The sequence below is a fragment of the Phyllobates terribilis genome, unplaced genomic scaffold (assembly GCF_046119375.1).
Source record: "Phyllobates terribilis strain yellow unplaced genomic scaffold, ASM4611937v1 Scaffold_3__8_contigs__length_932513732, whole genome shotgun sequence".
Lineage (NCBI taxonomy): Eukaryota > Metazoa > Chordata > Amphibia > Anura > Dendrobatidae > Phyllobates > Phyllobates terribilis.
This window is the reverse complement of record NW_027362763.1, coordinates 534,746,169-534,769,087: the sequence shown is the minus strand read 5'-3', so window position 1 is coordinate 534,769,087 and position 22,919 is coordinate 534,746,169. Positions and strand designations below refer to the sequence as shown.

General features: G+C 46.4%; 1 protein-coding gene across 2 annotated transcripts in view; it reads right to left on the bottom strand.

The window, feature by feature from the left end:
- RSPH3 (radial spoke head 3) overlaps nt 1-17,636 on the bottom strand; it is a 34,185-nt gene extending 16,549 nt beyond the window's left edge. Inside the window, exons 1-5 of one of the 2 annotated variants that reach the window (XM_073671321.1) lie at nt 17,478-17,636; nt 6,668-6,833; nt 6,204-6,291; nt 3,661-3,802; nt 1,501-1,646 (exon numbers count right to left, since the gene is read on the bottom strand). In XM_073671321.1, coding sequence (XP_073527422.1) covers nt 1,501-1,646; nt 3,661-3,802; nt 6,204-6,291; nt 6,668-6,780 — 489 coding nt within the window. In that variant the 5' untranslated portion in view covers nt 6,781-6,833; nt 17,478-17,636. Of the gene's footprint in view, nt 1-1,500; nt 1,647-3,660; nt 3,803-6,203; nt 6,292-6,667; nt 6,837-17,477 lie in introns of both variants that reach the window. The other variant, XM_073671322.1, reaches the window with a different exon arrangement.
- Between the last annotated feature and the right edge of the window lie 5,283 nt (nt 17,637-22,919).

Below are 22,919 nucleotides of genomic sequence, written 5' to 3'. Positions count from 1 at the left end.
TACCAGTCACTAATTACATCTTATTCACATCAAGATGGACAAATATAACCTCTTAAAGTACATCAAACAAGAGGCAGAAGATGTCAGAAACAGACAAATAGATCTAAGACATATAATGTCTAAACAGAATGTAACCATATGACCCAAAAAAAGGCCAATAATTTCAAACCAATCCTGGTCAGTAAATGCAAAAAAACGGTGTTATCAAACGTTAGTGATATGTGTGGATCTCACCCATTTTTTGCATGCGGGCCTCATTCAGGTTTCTTCATCCCATTCAATCGATTATTTCCTCAGAAAAAATCTACCCTGTCATGCCCCTGGTGTTAGCTCCCGCCCTAACAAGGGCAGTACCCAAATATATCCCAAAACGTCACCCACAAAAAAAGTCCCTCCCGACGTGTTTCTTCCTCCTTAAGGGAGATTCATCAGGGAAATGTGTATTTGGTATTTTGAGGAGCACTAGGAATACAAAAGAGCAGAAAAAGTGACTCTGTGCCATAAAGTGATCCCCCAATTTTGCATTTGTGGAAAGTCGTAGCAGCATTCTGTACCACTGAGATGGACACTCACCATTGTGAGGTTCATTACATTTTTTAAGTCACTTGGCACTTTATGGCACAGAGTCACTTTTTCTGCTCTTTTGTATTGCTAGTGCTCCCCAAAATACCAAATACACTCCCTGATGAAGGAGGAGTGTATTTATATATATTTATATATAAGGAGGAAGAAACGCGTCGGGAGGGACTTTTTTGTGGGTGACGTTTTGGGATATATTTGGGTACTGCCCTTGTTAGGGCGGGAGCTAACACAAGGGGCACGAGAGGGTAGATTTTTTCTGAGGAAATAATCGATTGAATGGGATGAAGAAACCTGGATGATGCCCGCATGCAAAAAATGGGTGAGATCCACACATATCACTAACGTTTGATAACACCGTTTTTTTGCATTTACTGACCAGGATTGGTTTGAAATTATTGGTCTTTTTTTGGGGTCATATGGATACATTCTAAGAGGGCTGTTTAGACATTATATGTCTTAGATCTATTTGTCTGTTTCTGACATCTTCTGCCTCGTTTGATGTAATTTAAGAGGTTATATTTGTCCAACTTGATGTGAATAAGATGTAATTAGTGACTGGTATCAGATATCGGAGGTATTTATTATACACTCTTTTTAGAGATTTATTAAAGGTTATATTTTAAGAGATACCTCTTGGTTGTTATACATCATATGGCCACCACCATCTTCATGGACATATCAGCAGCTGCCATACACTGTTTACACACTGGGCTTTGGAATTTAGGATTGGGATGCTGCAAAAACAAAAGATGAAGCTAAAGTTTAAGCTGTTAAATTATTTGCAATTGAAATAATACAGTATTACACTATCTGAAAGTATTAAAGAAAGCTTGTAGAGTCCTATACAGGGTCATTACTGGTTTAGAATACATTATTTGTTTAGAACTTATAGAAACTAAATTGGTTATAGATATGTACTTCTCCTTCCAGGATCTGAGTTGCAACATCAGCACCAGTCTTGGCTGGGATGAAGAGGGGCGTCGGAGGTCTGTCCAGGAACGCATCTGTCTGGCATTCAATGTCTTTTTCCTCAACACGGTCACTGAGCTCTTCTAAGTAAAGCTCTGAAACATAGACCATATAATAATAATAATTTCTATTTCTATGGCTCTAATGTATTCCACAGCACTTTACAATGAATATGGTACAGGGATAACATGTCACCTATCTGCCATGTCCGCTTTACCCAACCCAAGTTTTAGACACATTAACCAACAAACAGTAGTGTGTGACAGTTTGTGAACCCTTCACAAAATCTTACAGGTGCATCTCACCAAATTAGAATATCATCAAAAAAGTTAATTTATTTCAGTTCTTCAAACCAAAAAGTGAAACTCCTATATTATATAGTGTCATTACAAACAGAGTGATCTATTTCAAGAGTTTATTTCTGTTAATGTTGATAATTTTGGCTTACAGCCAATGAAACACAAAAGTCATTATCTCAGTAAATTAAAATAATTAACAAAAAACACCTGCAAAGGCTTCCTAAGCATTTAAAAAGGTCCCTTAGTCTGTTTCAGTAGGCTCCACAATCATGTAGAAGACTGTTGATTTGACAGATGTCCAGAAGGCAGTCATTGACACACTCCACAAGGTCCCAGAGTCTGGAGGAAGAGTGGAGAGGCCACAATCCAAGCTGCTTGAGGTCTAGTGTGAAGTTTCCACAATCAGTGATGGTTTGGGGAGCCATGTCATCTGCTGGTGTAGGTCCACTGTGTTTTATCAAGACCAAAGTCAGCGCAGCCGTCTACCAGGACATTTTAGAGCACTTCATGCTTCCCTCTGCCGACAAGCTTTTTGGAGATGGAAATTTCATTCTCCAGCAGGACTTGGCCCCTGTCCACACTGCCAAAAGTACCAATACCTGGTTTAAAAACAACAGTATCACTGTGCTTGATTGGCCAGCAAACTCGCCTAACCTTAACCCCATAGAGGATCTATGGGGTATTGTCAAGAGGAAGATGAGAGACACCAGACCCAACAATGCAGACGAGCTGAAGGCTGCTATCAAAGCAACCTGGGCTTCCATAACACCTTACAGTGCCACAGGCTGATCGCCTCCATGCCGAGCCATATTGATGCGGTAATTGATGCATGAGGAGCCCCGACCAAGTATTGAGTGCATTTACTGAACACACATTTCAGTAGACCAACATTTCAGATTTTAAAATCATTTTTCAAGCTGTTGTTATAAAGTATTCTAATTTACTGAGATAATGACTTTTGTGTTTTCATTGACTGTAAGCCATAATCATCAACATTACCAGAAATAAACACTTGAAGTAGATCACTCTGTGTGCAATGACTCTATATAATATATGAGTTTCACTTTTTGTACTGAAGAACTGAAATAAATTAACTTTTTGATGATATTCTAATTTAGTGAGATGAACCTGTATATTTCTCAATAAATTTGACATAAAACTACATCAGATTTTCAAAAGAGTCCTAAAAGTAGATAATGATAGCCAAATCAAACAAATGAGTGAAACTTATGCAACTTTGTCATTTTTTTGAGGAAAATTATTCAATATCACATGTCTGTGAGTGGATCAAGTATGTGAACCATTAGAATTAGAATTTTCAATCAATGGGTTGACAATCTGGTGTGAGTGGGCAACCTGTTTTATTTAAAGAACAGAGATCTATCAAAGTCTGAACTTCAGAGTACATGTTTGTGGACGTATATCATAGCACGACTGAAGGAGATTTCTGAGGACATCAGTAAAAGATTTGTAAAAAAAAGTCTGGACTTTTGTCACTAATAGACATGTGATATTTGATCATTTTCCTCAATGGAAAAAAGAGAAAGTTTAGTATTTTGACTCATTTGTTAGATTAGGTTCTCTTTATCTACTTTTAGATATTTGGAAAATTCTGAAGGGTACACAAACTTTTAAGCACTATTGTAAATCATTAGATTCATTTGATTCTAACATGTGCTGGCTGTTCTATTCATGGATCTTCATGACGCTTCAGACATGCCGCTATGCCATAATGATTAAATTCATATCAGTCACAACTAAGGATAGCCATAATAGCATTTAATAGTACAAGTCACATCGTCCTTCTCACCAGTCTGCACATCAATGTGTTTCCGTCCTTCCACAGGTTCTGGTGACCTAGATCGCAGTATTTCTTTTGCACGTCTTTTTGCAAGTGCTCTCCTGCGAGCTTCCTGATTCCTCTGAATCTCTACTGGATCTGGCTGTGCCAACTAAATAAAAAAAACAGTAGTTAGTAATTTTCAGACTATACGACGCACTTTTTGCAAGGGAAAGTGCAAAAAGTGTCTATGGATTATTGTCTGCAGTCAGAGCAGAATGCTATGCAGACAACACAGTATACCGAATAACTGTCCTTGCTTTGAAAACCCCTCCAAAGTTAAAGGGATTCACCTTTGCAAACATATATATTTTACTCAAATGCAGGTATTTGGGAATAAAAATCATTTTTCAAATGAGTTTCATTAAAAATTTTGGACCATTGGTCTTTTCCGGCTCTTGGTTTCATTGACAATTCGTCTTTGATGTGGTCTGTGGTCATAAATCAGCTGAGAGGAGCTCAGAAAATAAGAGATCCAAAAGTTTTACAAACCCTCCCGTCAAACCGTCATAATGAGCGCACGAAAGGATTCTCAGTTAATCAATTCTGGAACCAGCAATAGACAGTGCAATCCAGAGGTTATAGAAGGCAAGCGATGCAAACATTTTAATGAAACCCAGCAGCAAAAATAATTTTTAGCCCAAAATACATGCATATAAGCTAAAGAAAAAAGAAAGTCGCCAAAATTCGATAACCCCTTTTCCAGGCAGCCCATAAACCTTAAAAGTCCGGGCAGTCCACAATTTACTCTGTACTGGTATTCTAAAACATCAATGCAAAGTACTCTGCTTGCACGAGATCCATGCAGCTGTTGTAGTTGGAAGATGGCTGTCAGAAACGGTCAGACTCCTCATAGGAAAAGGCAGGGTTTATTATCATCTCTGCCTTCCTAATCATTGTAAACACAGTGCTGAACAAGTGCTGTGCATACAGTATAAACAGCACTAACAGTGCTTCCCCCTCTGGACCCAGCGGTCATGGGGAGAGAGCAGAAGCTACTGGGTCCTAGGAGACCCAGTGAGTTCTACTATGCAGGCCGGAGGCCGAATTTCCCCGCCTAATGTGACAGCCCCAAGACAGGGGAAATCAGCAATAAAAAGAATATATTAATATATTAAAATGCCCCTTCCCACTAAAGGTCTTTTAGGACTACCTGGGGTAAAATAAATAAAAAAAAAATAAGTAAATAAAAAAGCAAGAAAAAAGAAATAAGTAAAACTAAACTTAAAAAAAAAAAAAAAAAAAAAAGAGAGACACCACCAGTCACTATTTCTGGCCTGCCCCGACCCTCCTAAAAATATGTTACAGAATTTTCCAGGGGTCCTTTTTGTCTTAAAAAAAAGTATAACAAAATATGAATAGACACATCATTTCTATTTTTCTTTACATTTTCCCTGCAATAACAGCAAAAAAAAAAAAAAAGAAACAAAAATTACATTAAAATTAAGCCCCTTGTGTTAAAAAAAAGAGGTAAAAATGTATTGAATATAAATTTATTAGAACCATTAAAAGTGTAGGAACGATAAAAGACTAAAATGTGCCTGGTCATGAATGGCAAAAAATGGCCCGTTCCTGAACTGTTTAATACTTATTTATAGTATTTGGTTGCTTCTAATCATAAAAATTGTCAGTTTTAACAATGTCTTAGACTTTTTTTGCACTGTGGCCCTTATTTATCAAAGCCACTACCCCAGAATTCTGACATAAATACAGTGGGTACGGAAAGTATTCAGACCCCTTTAAATGTTTCACTCTTTGTTTCATTGCAGCCATTTGGTAAATTCTAAAAAGATCACTTTTTTCCCTCCCATTGAAGTACACTCTGCACCCCATCTTGACTGAAAAAAAACAGAAATGTAGACATTTTTGCAAATTTATTAAAAAAGAAAAACTGAAATATCACATGGTCATAAGTATTCAGACCCTTTGCTCAGACACTCATATACTCAACTTTTTAGAATTTACCAAATGGCTGCAATGAAACAAAGAGTGAAAAATTTAAAGGGGTCTGAATACTTTCCGTACCCACTGTAAGTTTGAAAAGTCGCAAAATTTTTGCACAACGCTGAACTAAGCAAAAATGTTGTCACTTTAGGAATTTTCACTCCAATTTTGCCAAAATGCCCAGAGCTGAAGCATGACACCACAGCTCGTCTGACTCTTCCCTGACTGGAGTAAGTTTTCCGGAAAAGCACACGGAAACACACGATACTTTTCAGACGCGCCTGATTCACTAAAATGCGTGCGCCTCTTAAAGAATCAGGAGCGTATGAAACCTCATCAAGACCAGTGTGAACAATGCCGGCCGTGATGAAACGGGCCTGTATGTCTGTATTATAAACTAGATTACTGCATCTCTTTGGTTCCTAATGCTAATACTATAGCTCATAATGGCTTTCGTGCTAATTTCATTTTTCCTTCAATTTTATTAATTATGGTTATTAAAGCAAGTGGTAATAATCAGGCAGGACACATTGCACAAATGCAGACAAAGTCAAGTGTGTCCAACTTACCAAAGGTAATATGTGCTGGGCATAAGTACTGCCGCGTACCACCCTTGGGTCATACATAATATTTCCATAATTGTAGGTCTCTTCAACCCTATAAAAAAAAATATATAGATATTTCTAATAAGAATTTATGTAATACCAGGGTTTGGGGGGGAAGGAGTGCATGTTATTGTCCTCCATGACGTATTCTCCCACCTTTTTGTGTCCAAGGAGACGAAGAGCGGAGGTAGCTCAGAATACAGGATGCATTAAGTAATTAATCCTATTGCAATCAAAGGTCTGCGCCCCATTTATAGAGATTAGTACACCCCTTTAACATGCATTGAGGTGCTACCTAATGGGCGCATATTCATGGAAAATCTCCAGCCATTGGAATTTCTCATTCCCTTCAACAAATTTCCCTATTCTCACCACAACGCACTTTGGAATAAATACAGCCTGTATAGATAAATCCATATTCTACGTACATAAGTGGCTGGGGTCCTCTGTACTTCCTGCGGTTCTGAACAACTCTGGGTTGACTGGAGAAAGTATATGTCCCACTTCCCATCTCCTTCTGGCTGGGTAACACGGACGTCATGGCTGCAGTTTGTGTCTTCTCTTTATTGATTTAGAGAGAATATGATGCCGGTGCTGCTGAAAAGAAGAGAACGCTGTCAGCATAATCAACAAGCTAAAGGATCAATTCATCTGTCTCTGACCATTTTCCTTATACGTGGATAATTCCTCTTGAGTATGTAAACACCTACATGTTTTGTTCAGTATTCAATTTTCAAGTTTAGGGGAAAGGTAGCTAGAGGGAAATCAAAGGACCTTCATCTTACTTAAAGGAAACTTGTCAACACATTGTACAAATAGAAGTAGTGGTATGACTGTATGGGTGCTTATCCCCCCATCAACATGATACCTTTTTTGCAGAGATCCAGTGCACCAATCATAACGAATCTGGCGTACAAGCAATATGCAAATCAGGCTGGAAGTGCATTGGGGATGTGTCAGTGCACTTGGACTGCTTCTTCTAAATGCATTGGCATGGCCAGAGTGCACTCCCAGTTTGATTTGCATATGACTTATATGATAAATTTCCCATGACTGGCACATTGGATCTCTACAAAAAAAGTATAATTTTTATTGGAGGATAAGTGCTCACTGTCACGGTTCCACCCCTCACTGTGTCTGGGACGCAGTTGCTGACAGCTCAGCCATCCAATCTTGTACAGGGGCGTGCTGGAGCTGTCAGTACTGTGATTGACAGCTCGACCATCCAATCTGGTACAGGGGCGAGCAATAGCTGTCAGTGTGGTGATTGACAGCTCGGCTGTCCAACCTGAGACTGGGAAGCACTGGATTACTTCAGGTGTTCATTATCCCAGGTGAATGCCTGGCTACTTAACTGAGCTGTTTCCCCCAGATCTCTGCCAGACGTACATTCAGGTAGTGTGTGGTTTGTGCTCTGTGCCTTGCGTTTTTGTTTAGTGATCTTCTGTTGCCTGACCTTGGACCTTGTTCTGACCATCCGTCTGTTTAACCCCTTCTGCTCTGATCTGCTTTCCTCCTGGTATTCTGATCTACGGAACATTACCTGACTATGCCTTTGCCTCTTCCCTCTGTTTATGACGTACCCTCCTGGCTTTGACTTTGGACTACTTGACTAACCCGCCTCACGGCCTGGCTGTGAAAAGTGACTCAGCGTCACACTCACATAGTCCCATCATTACTTCCATAAGTAAAATGTGCTGACAAATTTCCTTTAAGTAGAAGGTCCTTTAATTAATATTTAGCTCTTCACCCCCTAACCTTGAAAGTCTAACAGGTTCTATTTAATGGATATGAACAACCTTCAAGACATTTGTTTATATTTAAAGGGGTTGACCACTACTTGGACAACCCCTTTTGTGACGATACAGCCTATAATCTTAATAAACCAGACGTTTAGATTTGTTAATCCAAGAGAAATAAACTATTATCTTTGCGTTGACTTGCAAATATGTGTATTTATGTGCCTGGTCAATAAGAACAGACCAGTATTTGTATAACCCTGATTGTTATCTCCTCTTGAGTTTGGAAACAATGATGTTTGCTAATATGCTAATTACATATTGTACTAAAAGCCAAGATGAATGTTGATTTGAAGAGCCCACTGTATACCAACTATGTAAATTGATTAGCTCAAACAATGAGACCAGAGACCTGTGAGTAATGCCCAACCTAACCCCTTACCTGCAAATGTGTACTTGAAGGACAACTGTAATTATTTTAAAGGACATGTGCTTCTGTAGCAGTCAGACTTAAAACAGAGAATCAAGGAGAAGCAAGAGTACACTCACTCTCTTCACACCATCAGCTTAGTAGTATGGCTTTACCCAAAGAGACACAGGTTTGGATTCTACATGATTCTAGTCTAAGGGTCTATAGCCCTGACTGGAAAGATACGGATCTGCTCCAGTGACCATCAGAGAGACCATGGATACATTTGGGGGGACCAGGTTGGGACGATGAAGTCACCTAGCCCCATGGATATGTTGTTTGAGGTTGCCAGGAGGGACCCACCGGTCGCTTGGAGCCCAGAAGACATTCGGAGAAGCCAGATTGGGACCAGCCGGTCATCTGGCCCCATAGAAACTCTCAGAGAGGCCAGGGTGGGACCCTCGGGTCTCCTGGCCTTGTACCTCGATGGACTGCTAGCTTCCTAAGCTTGCTGCTACCTTCTCTCTGTGGGTGCCAGCAAGTAGCGGGGGGGCACTGGTTGAGATAGTTGACCGTGGAAGTCCCAAAGTCGCAGCTGTTCTATCCCAGACGGGCGGAGTGGAAGGGTGAGACTGTGTAATGTTGTACCATCTCGTGTATTTGCTGGACTGTTCTGTCTGTTTATTGCCTCTTTTGTGGTTCAATAAAGTATTGCCACACTGTTTTACACTCACCCTATGTTGTTGTAGTAATATTTCGCCCACTGAAGACCCCGGGTCTTCAAACCCTTCTGAAAAGTCCTCCAAGTAAAATAAGAAAAGTGAACCTATTAGTGGACCTTCCCCTTAGGGTGCAGTCAGACGGCCGTATAACGTGGACGATGATCGCATCGCAGTCCTCTGACTTGCAGTCGGCTCTCCAGACCTAAGCGTAACAGCTGTATAGAAATACATGCGGTCACGACAAAGGCTAGGAGAGCCGACAGGCAGTCTGAGCATTACGATGCGATTGACGTCCATGTAACACAGCCGACTGACTGCCCCCTTAAAGAGGCTTTTCACTTTAATTACTGTGGACTTCAAACAGTGGCAGTTATGTAAAGTAACAAAACCAGAGAGTAGTCATCCTCCTCTCCGCCGCTGCTCGGGTCTCAATGTGTGGCTGCAGCAGTGACATCATGTCAACAGCGCTAATCACCTATACTGCCAATCACTGAGCTCAGAGACTCGTGCTGTCTACAACAGCAGAGCCGCTGAGCTCAGTGATTAGCTACACAGGTAATGAGGGATGTTGACAGGATGTCAAAACACTTAGACCTGAGCAGCGGAGGAGAACCAGTGAAAGAACAGGGGGAGGGAGAGTACTATCTAGTCTTGTTGTTTTATATGTCTGCAAGCTTGGGGGGAAGCTGGCAACAAGCCTTTCGCACCTGCCCCCAGCCTGTGTCCAGTTCAGCAGCTCCAAAGGTATGTGGCAGTGCAGGGCCGCCAGCGTGTCACAGACATGGCCCTGGACCATCAGGGGGGCCCACTCGCCGTCGGGGCCTGGGCCGCTTCCCCGGCACTTGTTCAGGAAGTTGCCGCTTCCCCAGCACCTGTTCAAGTGGGCTGCTTGATTACCGGCACTTCACCAGACATGGCCGCGCGCAGTGCGCAGTTCGCTGCGTCTGATAGTAATGACGCGGCAGGGGCGACACACAAGCACAATTGAAGGGGCAGTGTCGCCCCTGTTGCGTCATTACTACCAGACACAGCGAACTGCGCGCGGCCATGTCTGGTGAAGTGCCGGCATTCAAGCAGCTCCGGCGGTCCTGCACAGATGCCGGGTTGCGGCTCGGGCCCCGACAGTGAGTGGGCCCCTCTGATAGTCCAAGACCCCGGCACTTGCCTGGGTACGCCGGCCCTGATGGAGAAAGTACATTCTCCATCTTCTCCGCACTTGTGCTGTGATTCTCTCATGGGACAGAATCGGATCACACTAAGATGACACTCGGATCAGACTCTCCCAGAGTTTGAGCTGAGTGACATTAGCATAATCAGCCCGATTCTCTCGCACAAGAGAACTTAAGCTCATGTGACCCCAGCCTTAGGATAATGGGTATCAGTACCCAAAAGAGCTGCTATTGATGACTATCCAAAAGATAAGGATATGCCATCAATATCTAAATATTGGAAAACCAAATTAAGCTCTTTGATTGGTATATGCAGAAGCAATAAAACAAGTATTTCATGCATTTTTTATTGATTTTCATGTGGGTTTTTTGTTTTGGAGCACTAAAGGACTTTAAAAAACCTCTGTGTGCACATATCCTAACCCAACCTTGTGGATATTGCCTGCTAAACCTATCTTGTGTGGTACACTCTTGCATTAATGTCCTTTGTCCTAGGCCCCATCCTATAATAATGGCACCCGTCCTGGCCCCATCCTATAATATTGGCACCCGTCCTGGCCCCATCCTAATATGATGGCACCCATCCTGGCCCCATCCTATAATGATGGCACCCATCCTGTAATAATGGCACCCGTCCTGGCCCCATCCTGTAATAATGGCACCCGTCCTGGCCCCATCCTGTAATATTGGCACCCATCCTGGCCCCATTCTGTAATATGGGCACCCGTCCTGGCCCCATCCAGTAATAATGGCACCCGTCCTAGGCCCATCCTGTAATATTGGCACCCGTCCTGGCCCCATCCTGTAATAATGGCACCCGTCCTGGCCCTATCCTGTAATATTGGCACCCGTCCTGGCCCCATCATGTAACAATGGCACCCGTCCTGGCCCTATCCTGTAACAATGGCACCCATGCTGGCCCCATCCTGTAATAATGGCACCCGTCCTGGCCCCATCCTGTAATAATGGCACCCTTCCTGGCCCCATCCTGTAATATTGGCACCAGTCCTGGCCCCTTCCTGTAATAATGGCACCCGTCCTGGACCCATCCTGTAATAATGGCACCCGTCATGGCCCCATCCTGTAATAATGGCACCCGTTCTGGCCCCATCCTGTAATATTGGCACCCGTCCTGGCCCCATTCTGTAATATTGGCACCCGTCCTGGCCCCATCCTGTAATATTGGCACCCGTCCTGGCCCCATCCTGAAACAATGGCACCCGTCCTGGCCCCATCCTGTAATAATGGCACCCGTCCTGGCCCCATCCTGTAATAATGGCACCCGTCCTTGCCCCATCCTGTAATATTGGCACCCGTGCTGGCCTCATCCTGTAATAATGGCACCCGTCCTAGCCCCATCCTATAATAATGGCACCCGTCCTGGCCCCATCCTGTAATAATGGCACCCGTCCTGGCCCCATCCTGTAATAATGGCACCCGTCCTGGCCCCATTCTGCAATAATGGCACCCGTCCTGGCCCCATCCTGTAATATTGGCACCCGTCCTGGCCCCATCCTGTAATAATGGCACCCGTCCTGGCCCCATCCTGTAATAATGGCACCCGTCCTGGCCCCATTCTGTAATAATGGCACCGTCCTGGCCCCATCCTGTAATAATGGCACCCGTCCTGGCCCCATCCTGTAATATTGGCACCCGTCCTGGCCCCATTCTGTAATAATGGCACCCATGCTGGCCCCATCCTGTAATAATGGCACCCGTCCTGGCCCCATTCTGTAATAATGGCACCCGTCCTGGCCCCATCCTGTAATATTGGCACCCGTCCTGGCCCATCCTGTAATATTGGCACCCGTCCTGGCACCATTCTGTAATAATGGCACCCATGCTGGCCCCATCCTGTAATAATGGCATCCGTCCTGGCCCCATCCTGTAATAATGGCACCCGTCCTGGCCCCATTCTGTAATAATGGCACCCGTCCTGGTCCCATCCTGTAATAATGGCACCCGTCCTGGCCCCATTCTGTAATAATGGCACCCGTCCTGGCCCCATCCTGTAATAATGGCACCCGTCCTGGCCCCATTCTGTAATAATGGCACCCGTCCTGGCCCCATCCTGTAATAATGGCACCCGTCCTGGCCCCATCCTGTAATAATGGCACCCATGCTGGCCCCATCCTGTAATATTGGCACCCGTCCTGGCCCCATCCTGTAATAACGGAACCCGTCCTGGCCCCATTCTGTAATAATGGCACCCGTCCTGGCCCCATCCTGTAATAATGGCACCCGTCCTGGCCCCATCCTGTAATAATGGCACCAGTCCTGGCCCCATTCTGTAATAATGGTACCCGTCCTGGCCCCATCCTGTAATATTGGCACCCGTCCTGGCCCCATCCTGTAATAATGGCACCCGTCCTGGCCCCATCCTGTAATAATGGCACCCATCCTGGCCCCATCCTGTAATAATGGCACCCATGCTGGCCCCATCCTGTAATAATGGCACCCATCCTGGCCCCATCCTGTAATAATGGCACCCATGCTGGCCCCAGCCTGTAATATTGGCACCCGTCCTGGCCCCATCCTGTAATAATGGCACCCGTCCTGGCCCCATTCTGTAATAATGGCACCGTCCTGGCCCCATCCTGTAATAATGGCACCCGTCCTGGCCCCATCCTGTAATATTGGCACCCGTCCTGGCCCCATCATGTAACAATGGTACCCGTCCTGGCCCTATCCTGTAATAATGGCACCCATGCTGGCCCCATCCTGTAATAATGGCACCCGTCCTGGCCCCATTCTGTAATAATGGCACCCTTCCTGGCCCCATCCTGTAATATTGGCACCAGTCCTGGCCCCTTCCTGTAATAATGGCACCGTCCTGGACCCATCCTGTAATAATGGCACCCGTCATGGCCCCATCCTGTAATAATGGCACCCGTTCTGGCCCCATCCTGTAATATTGGCACCCGTCCTGGCCCCATTCTGTAATATTGGCACCCGTCCTGGCCCCATCCTGTAATATTGGCACCCGTCCTGGCCCCATCCTGAAACAATGGCACCCGTCCTGGCCCCATCCTGTAATAATGGCACCCGTCCTGGCCCCATCCTGTAATAATGGCACCCGTCCTTGCCCCATCCTGTAATATTGGCACCCGTGCTGGCCTCATCCTGTAATAATGGCACCCGTCCTAGCCCCATCCTATAATATTGGCACCCGTGCTGGCCTCATCCTGTAATAATGGTACCCGTCCTGGCCCCATCCTGTAATATTGGCACCTGTCCTGGCCCATCCTGTAATATTGGCACCCGTCCTGGCCCCATTCTGTAATAATGGCACCCATGCTGGCCCCATCCTGTAATAATGGCATCCGTCCTGGCCCCATCCTGTAATAATGGCACCCGTCCTGGCCCCATTCTGTAATAATGGCACCCGTCCTGGCCCCATCCTGTAATAATGGCACCCGTCCTGGCCCCATTCTGTAATAATGGCACCCGTCCTGGCCCCATCCTGTAATAATGGCACCCGTCCTGGCCCCATTCTGTAATAATGGCACCCGTCCTGGCCCCATCCTGTAATATTGGCACCCGTCCTGGCCCCATCCTGTAATAATGGCACCCGTCCTGGCCCCATCCTGTAATAATGGCACCCGTCCTGGCCCCATCCTGTAATAATGGCACCCGTCCTGGCCCCATCCTGTAATAATGGCACCCATGCTGGCCCCATCCTGTAATATTGGCACCCGTCCTGGCCCCATCCTGTAATAATGGCACCCGTCCTGGCCCCATTCTGTAATAATGGCACCCGTCCTGGCCCCATCCTGTAATAATGGCACCCGTCCTGGCCCCATTCTGTAATAATGGTACCTGTCCTGGCCCCATCCTGTAATATTGGCACCCGTCCTGGCCCCATCCTGTAATAATGGCACCTGTCCTGGCCCCATCCTGTAATAATGGCACCCATCCTGGCCCCATCCTGTAATAATGGCACCCATGCTGGCCCCAGCCTATAATATTGGCACCCGTCCTGGCCCCATCCTGTAATAATGGCACCCGTCCTGGCCCCATTCTGTAATAATGGCACCGTCCTGGCCCCATCCTGTAATAATGGCACCCGTCCTGGCCCCATCCTGTAATATTGGCACCCGTCCTGGCCCCATCATGTAACAATGGTACCCGTCCTGGCCCTATCCTGTAGTAATGGCACCCATGCTGGCCCCATCCTGTAATAATGGCACCCGTCCTGGCCCCATCCTGTAATAATGGCACCCTTCCTGGCCCCATCCTGTAATATTGGCACCAGTCCTGGCCCCTTCCTGTAATAATGGCACCGTCCTGGACCCATCCTGTAATAATGGCACCCGTCATGGCCCCATCCTGTAATAATGGCACCCGTTCTGGCCCCATCATGTAATATTGGCACCCGTCCTGGCCCCATTCTGTAATATTGGCACCCGTCCTGGCCCCATCCTGTAATATTGGCACCCGTCGTGGCCCCATCCTGAAACAATGGCACCCGTCCTGGCCCCATCCTGTAATAATGGCACCCGTCCTGGCCCCATCCTGTAATAATGGCACCCGTCCTTGCCCCATCCTGTAATATTGGCACCCGTGCTGGCCTCATCCTGTAATAATGGCACCCGTCCTAGCCCCATCCTATAATAATGGCACCCGTCCTGGCCCCATCCTGTAATAATGGCACCCGTCCTGGCCCCGTTCTGTAATAATGGCACCCATGCTGGCCCCATCCTGTAATAATGGCACCCGTCCTGGCCCCATTCTGCAATAATGGCACCCGTCCTGGCCCCATCCAGTAATATTGGCACCCGTCCTGGCCCCATCCTGTAATAATGGCACCCGTCCTGGCCCCATTCTGTAATAATGGCACCGTCCTGGCCCCATCCTGTAATAATGGCACCCGTCCTGGCCCCATCCTGTAATATTGGCACCCGTCCTGGCCCCATTCTGTAATAATGGCACCCATGCTGGCCCCATCCTGTAATAATGGCACCCGCCCTGGCCCCATTCTGTAATAATGGCACCCGTCCTGGCCCCATCCTGTAATATTGGCACCCGTCCTGGCCCATCCTGTAATATTGGCACCCGTCCTGGCCCCATTCTGTAATAATGGCACCCATGCTGGCCCCATCCTGTAATAATGGCATCCGTCCTGGCCCCATCCTGTAATAATGGCACCCGTCCTGGCCCCATCCTGTAATAATGGCAGCCGTCCTGGCCTCATCCTGTAATAATGGCACCCGTCCTGGCCCCATTCTGTAATAATGGCACCCGTCCTGGCCCCATCCTGTAATATTGGCACCCGTCCTGGCCCCATCCTGTAATAATGGCACCCGTCCTGGCCCCATTCTGTAATAATGGCACCCATCCTGGCCCCATCCTGTAATAATGGCACCCGTCCTGGTCCCATCCTGTAATATTGGCACTCGTCCTGGCCCCATCCTGTAACAATGGCACCCGTCCTGGCCCCATTCTGTAATAATGGCACCCGTCCTGGCCCCATCCTGTAATAATGGCACCCGTCCTGGCCCCATCCTGTAATAATGGCACCCGTCCTGGCCCCATCCTGTAATAATGGCACCCGTCCTGGCCCCATTCTGTAATAATGGTACCCGTCCTGGCCCCATCCTGTAATATTGGCACCCATCCTGGCCCCATCCTGTAATAATGGCACCCGTCCTGGCCCCATCCTGTAATAATGGCACCCGTCCTGGCCCCATCCTGTAATAATGGCACCCATGCTGGCCCCAGCCTGTAATATTGGCACCCGTCCTGGCCCCATCCTGTAATAATGGCACCCGTCCTGGCCCCATTCTGTAATAAGGGCACCGTCCTGGCCCCATCCTGTAATAATGGCACCCATCCTGGCCTCATCCTGTAATAATGGCACCCGTCCTGGCCCCATCCTGTAATTATGGCACCCGTCCTGGGCCCATCCTGTAATATTGGCACCCGTCCTGGCCCCATTCTGTAATAATGGCACCCGTCCGGCCCCATCCTGTAATAATGGCACCCGTCCTGGCCCCAGCCTGTAATAATGGCACCCGTCCTGGCCCCATTCTGTAATAATGGCACCCGTCCTGGCCCCATCCTGTAATAATGGCACCCGTCCTGGCCCCATCCTGTAATAATGGCACCCGTCCTGGCCCCATCCTGTAATAATGGCACCCGTCCTGGCCCCATTCTGTAATAATGGTACCCGTCCTGGCCCCATCCTGTAATATTGGCACCCATCCTGGCCCCATCCTGTAATAATGGCACCCGTCCTGGCCCCATCCTGTAATAATGGCACCCGTCCTGGCCCCATCCTGTAATATTGGCACCCGTCCTGGCCCCATCCTGTAATAATGTCCCCCGTCCTGGCCCCATTCTGTAATAATGGCACCGTCCTGGCCCCATCCTGTAATAATGGCACCCGTTCTGGCCCCATCCTGTAATAAGGCACCCGTCCTGGCCCCATCCTGTAATAATGGCACCCGTCCTGGCCCCATCCTGTAATATTGGCACCCGTCCGGCCCTATCCTGTAATAATGGTAATAATGGCACCTGTCCTGGCCCCATCCTGCAATATTGGCACCCGTCCTGGCCCCATCCTGTAATAATGGCACCCGTCCTGGCCCCATCCTGTAATAATGGCACCCGTCCTGGCCCCATCCTGTAATATTGGCACCCGTCCGGCCCTATCCTGTAATATGGCACCCGTCCGGCCCCATCCTGTAATAATGGCACCCGTCCGGCCCCATCCTGTAATAATGGCACCCGTCCGGCCCCCATCCTGTAATCCTGTAAACAGGAACATACACAGGAAATTGGGGGCATACATAGAGCAGCATAATAGAATGCTGTATATCAGGGCTGAAAGGTGGTGGTCTTATCTCCTATGGGACACGCCTGGTGAGAGGTTTCCTAGCTGTAGAAGAACCATGTGCTGAGAGCTGTGGATCAGCCAGCACAGCAGTGGGGGGCAGGGATCCAGGGCTGTCGCCCCCCTGCAGTCAGGTGGCCCTGTGCATAGGTCGCACATTACTAAGGCCGGCGATGCAGATACATAGGACAGTGGCACATATAGGAGTTGATAGACAGTTCATCACTGTGATGACCGCAGCGCTCTGCCAGTGCCCCCCACTTCTGCAGAACCGGTCAGCTGGGTAGACCCGAGCCTCGGACGCGGAGGAGGAAGATGCGACATCTCCCTCACCAAAGTAGTGCTGTGGAGCCGGCAGCCTCACCTGTCCTCGGCGGATTCGGCCTCAGGTAGAAGACACCTCATCCAATGTAATGTAGTGAGACGTCTCCCAGGGACACAGCGTCCCCATGGCAACCGCAGCGCCGTACACAAGTGCGTGTCATGTGACCGGCATGGTGGGAGGAGCTTATACTGACTGTACGCAGGGCTGTTGGTGGACGAAGAAGCGGCCGGAAGTAGAGCAGGTCTCCTAGGGCACCTGCATAGTACAGTGCCATACATACCAGTATATAGTATACCAATACATACTCGTATATAGTATACCAATACATAGTATAGTATCCCGCATTTTACTGGCGAGCAGGGCGACACTGCGGCTGCGCCGTTGTCACGTGGTATTTAGGGGCTGCATAGCCGCGAGAAGACTCTACCAGCACAGGTGACATGCGCAGTGAGGCCGAAGGGAGTAGTGATGGGTAAAATGCGATTTTTTGATGAGCCGGCTCTTTTGGCTCCCAAAACGGCTCTTCATTTCCTATTTTAAATTTGAAGCCAGATTCTGGTATGTTTTAACCCATGATTGTATACCTTTTAGTAAAAATCTACACATGTGCCAATTTATGACATAAAACAGAATAGTTTCCAGAATAACCAGATTTTATATTATTTGCTGTAAAAACTTTAACAAACACAAAATACCAACAAGATCCTAATTATCAGTGGCACATTTTAAAGCTAACTTCACACTTGGCGAGTTCGCTGTGGGCTGTCTGCTGCAAACAGTCTGCAGCAAAACTGCAGTGTCAAATGTCACATCTGCATCCAGGCGGATTTAGATAAGGAATTTGCTGCGGAATTCACCCGTCCATTGACTGCAATGAATTTCGCATATCGGATATTCGGCACATACTGACATGCTGCTGCTGAAGCCAATTTCACGCCTCATGTCAGATTCTGAATTTTTCCACGAAGTGAGAATGTGTTTTGGATAAAGACCATTGCCTCTGTTGGCTTCTGTAAATGCCATGGAATTTCCACGCTGATGATCTGCATGGAAACTCCGCTGCAAATCCACAAAGTGTGAAGGCAGCCTAAAATTGTCTTTAGGGCCCATTGGATAGATAAACTAAGTGCCATAGCTTGGATGGACTGATTCAGTTTATTTCCTCTGTTATTATCTGTTTTGGAAAAGACTGTTTTTTTGGTGTCCCATCAAGGACCAATGTCTTTTGCCATCACTAATATAATGTCATTAAAGGGGTTGGATCACATGGGCATTAGTGCCATTAATTGAAGAGAACTTTTTAAAATAGGTATATTCTCCATATACTTATTTTAAAATTCTGCTTCAATCCTGCTGGTATTCCATAAAAACCTATGTAACTGTTTACATGGGTTTCCATGGAAGTTGTCCTGTGTCGGAGCCCTATTCAGCAAAAGACACACGGAATGCGATCATGTTGTCGGCCAGCGCTCGCTGACTGACCGCATGGACCATGCAGCACCCGTTGTGGGCCGGGCGGTGACAGCACGGAGCTGTGCGATCGGTCCCCGGAGGCCAATCACAGAGTTCTGTGCGCATGTCATGCTTGCGCACAGAACTGCTTGTCGCATCTCCGGCCCCGCCCCCTGAGGCAGGGGCGTAAGAGAAAATGCAGCGCTGGAGCCGGGAAAGGTAAGAATTGAGCCTACCCCTTTAAACCTGATAATTTCCAAAATAACATTTTGTGTATTCTGTTTAGTATGAAAACATTAACAAATATAAAATGTGCAAAAATATAACAAATGCTCAAAACAGCAGCAGAAAACCATTTTTAAAAGTGCAACATGTTAAGATTGTCATTAGGGCAGATTGGCATTAAGAAAGACCAAGTGCTGGAGCTTGGATGGGCTGATCCGATTTCTTCTCTCTGTTATTATTTGCCCTGCTTTGGAGAAAATCCTCTCTGAAGGGACTGATGTCACTACGATGCACAGTCTTCTGGTCATCACCTTGACAAGCCGTGGGTATATTGAAGCCTTGCTCTCCCACCACGTCAATGGGTCTGCTGCTCTTTGGATCAAGGGTTCCTCAAGATATGATCTTACTTCTAGCATTGCATCTGCTGAGGGGTTTCTTCTTGCAGCATCTCCTGTTGCCCTTTCGTCAAAGACCCTCCAAACAGCAGACATTTGTGGTTGTTGTACTTGTGGAGCCCCTGCTCCCACTTCATCTTCATCTGATGGAGGTGGCTGGCTGGTGAGGCTGCATCTCGCTGCTGTGCTGTTATTCTTTGCAGTGCCTCATCAACAGCTCTATTATCACTAAAGGCCAGCTTTTTGAACCTCGGGTCAAGTAGTGTAGTTTCTGACAGTATAGTGTTATATTCCATCCTTTGGAACTTTCTTTCCATAGAGGCACACAGGGCAGCTACCAACTCTTTTACTTTCTCTGTATTTATTGCTCCATCTCCCTGGTTGGCTGTCACTCTCTGCAAACCCCTGCACAGCAGCAGCATTTTAGAGGCTGTAACATAGCTGCAAATGGATAAAACAGTTACTCAGAAATTTGTAATGTGAACTTTATTTCTTATGTAGTATTACTGCCATTGACCTCTACCATACAGTTATATGATGATAATTTGCAGTATTGCATTGACAAAACAGGTTATGAAACTTGGGGTCATTCAGTCTGGAAAAAAGATGGCTTGGGGCGATCTAATCTACAGATATATAAATAGACAGTACAGAGATTTTCCTACTGATCTTTTGCCTTCTACTCCTGTACTAGTGGCATTGGCATCCTATACTTCTAGAGAAAAAATGTTTCACCATCATCAGGGGATTCTTTACTGTAAGAGCAGTGAGATTATAGATCACTCTGCCACACAATGTGCTAACTAATTCATTATCACCCGCCTAGACTACTGCAACACCCTCCTCGGCGGTCTCCCTTCCAACGCTCTAATCACCCCTTCAATCTATCCTCAACTCTGCTGCCCGGCTAATCCATGAGCAGAGAAATCGTTTGTGCAATAATTTCTCCCATCGTTTGCTTTTAAACTATCTGTTTCCATGCACAGACATCGTTTATAGTAAATCTGTACTATCCTATGAGCCGAAACAATATGGCCTCATAGGATAGCTTGGGCCTGGGGTGCAACAAGATATTTACCTTCCAGCACCTGGTATCTGGGTCCTGTCTGGTATCTGGGTCCACATGCTGGCTCTTGTCGGGTTGCCATGGCAGAGGAGAAGCCGCTGAGCCCTGCTCCTCCGACAGCTGGACCCAGATACCAGGGGAGTGCTGGGAGGTAGCGCTGCAGGTCATTACTTCTGGCTCATGAGTAATGAGCCAGCAGGAACCACTTGCCTTTACACAGAGCAATGTCCCACTGAACGATTAGTAGTCATTCAGTCGGCCATCGTTTTATGCATTTATACAGAACAATTTATCTTTCAGTCTGGCACATTTTTGCCTGACTGAAAGTTAAACTGTGATGTGTAAAAAGGTCCCAAGATTAAATGATGGACGTGTGTCTTTTTTTTTCAACAATACAAATAATATAACAGTAGTTGTTACTCTACCTTTCTGAACTGATCTCCACAGTGACCTGGTCAAAGGGCTCCAGAATAGTGCATGCCTCTCTCACGACTTCCCATTCTTCTCGGCTCAGATTTTCAACAGGTGTGTTGATAATGACCAGGGTAGATATGATTGCATCCTTGGACTCCAGAAGCCGTTTAAGCATATGAAATGTGGAATTCCATCTTGTGACACACTCTTGTTTGGGCCTCAGTTCAGGCATACCCATTTGCTGTTGAGTAGACTTTAGCTTCATTGTGGCTGTTGTACTCCTATGGAAAAATTCCACAATTGATTTTACTTTGTCCACAGTGGGTTTTATCTCCTTCAGAGCATCTCTTACCATTAGGTTAATTGTGTGTGCAAGGCACGGGTGATGGTTCCATTTTAGGTTTTTAATGGCTTTGGTTATATTAGCTGCATTATCAGTAACACAGCAAATGACTTTGCTTTCAATTCCCAATTCTTTTGCCACCCTTAGAAGTTCATCTGCCAAGTTCTCTGAAGTGTGCTTGTCAGTAAACTCAAAACAGTCCAGAAGACAAGAGACCATTTTATAATTGTCAATGAAATGACATGTTACTGACATGAAGGACGTGGTGGCTCTGGATGTCCAGCAGTCAGTTGTCAGGCGAACTGCTGCAGCCATTTGAACCTTTTCTTATAATGAGGCACGTTCACTTTCATATAGCTTTGGAATAAGTGTTTGGCTGAGTGTTTTCCTGCTTGGAAGAACATACGTCGGATTGAGAGCATGGGCAAAATTTTTAAATCCCTTGTCCTCCACAATTGTCATTGGTTGGAAGTCTTTTGCAACCATCTTAGCCAACTCTCTATCAACTGCACTCTTTCTTGCTGGGGTCATGACTTTATCTGGCATAAACTGGAGTATAGATCTCTGGGTTGTTGCAGGTCGTGGTCTAGCTGATGCCTCAGAGGTGGTTGCAGACACTGCAGCAGCAGTTCCAGTAGTTGCAGTGGTGCTTTCATGTTCCTCAATCTGCACTGTTGGATGTACATCTCTAATATGTCTGTGAAGGTTGGTGGTAGACCCTGCTCGGTATGACAATTTTATCTTACAAATTTTACATTCTGTTTTTGTGTTGTCGATGTAATCAAAATGCGACCAAATCCTACTTCGTTTGCGGCTGTCACTCATCTTATCCACTGTACGTGCACTCCTCTTCTCTCTGCAGGCTATCAACCTCCCTCTTTATTTATTTGTGGGTATTTTAAAAATAGTCTGTGAGGAAATTAATACCCAAGTTCCTCACCGTCACCAATATGGTTGCAAAATTGGGAGGATTTGATTTGATGACACGCACCTCAATCTGCATGCACTACTGTTTGTTACACTCTGTATCCGTCCACGTCCATCCAGGGTAGGGCAGGCTGCCAGCAACACAGCGTGGGTGTTAATTTAAAAACAATCACAAGAGGGCAAGGCTTAGGATGCAGAGTACAGTACAGTCAGTGAGCTGTGACTGGCTGGTCAGTGGTCACATGCTCCTTCTTCATCTACATTAAAGGGAACCTGTGAGGTACTTTTATGCTGGTCTCAAGAAGAAGATGTGATAGCAACATTAAGAATTGACAGATACACTAATTCCAACACTGTCACCATTAGGGCCCAGTTTGGTAGTTTTTCTGAACTTTCATGTAAATGGGCAGGCAGCTTCCTGCATTGGTGCGACAGTGGTCTGACATATTAATGAGGTCCTGCATGTGATTAAAAGCCACTAAACTCACAGCTCAGGCACATGCAACAGCTGCTGCACAATTGGGTTCGGCTGGGCCCACATCTTCACAAGTAATGCCAATCTATGCAGCAGAGGCTGCGTCCACACTGTAATTATGTATACGATTGTCATATCTGGCAATTAGAGATGAGCGAACATAATATTGTTCGATTCCATTATC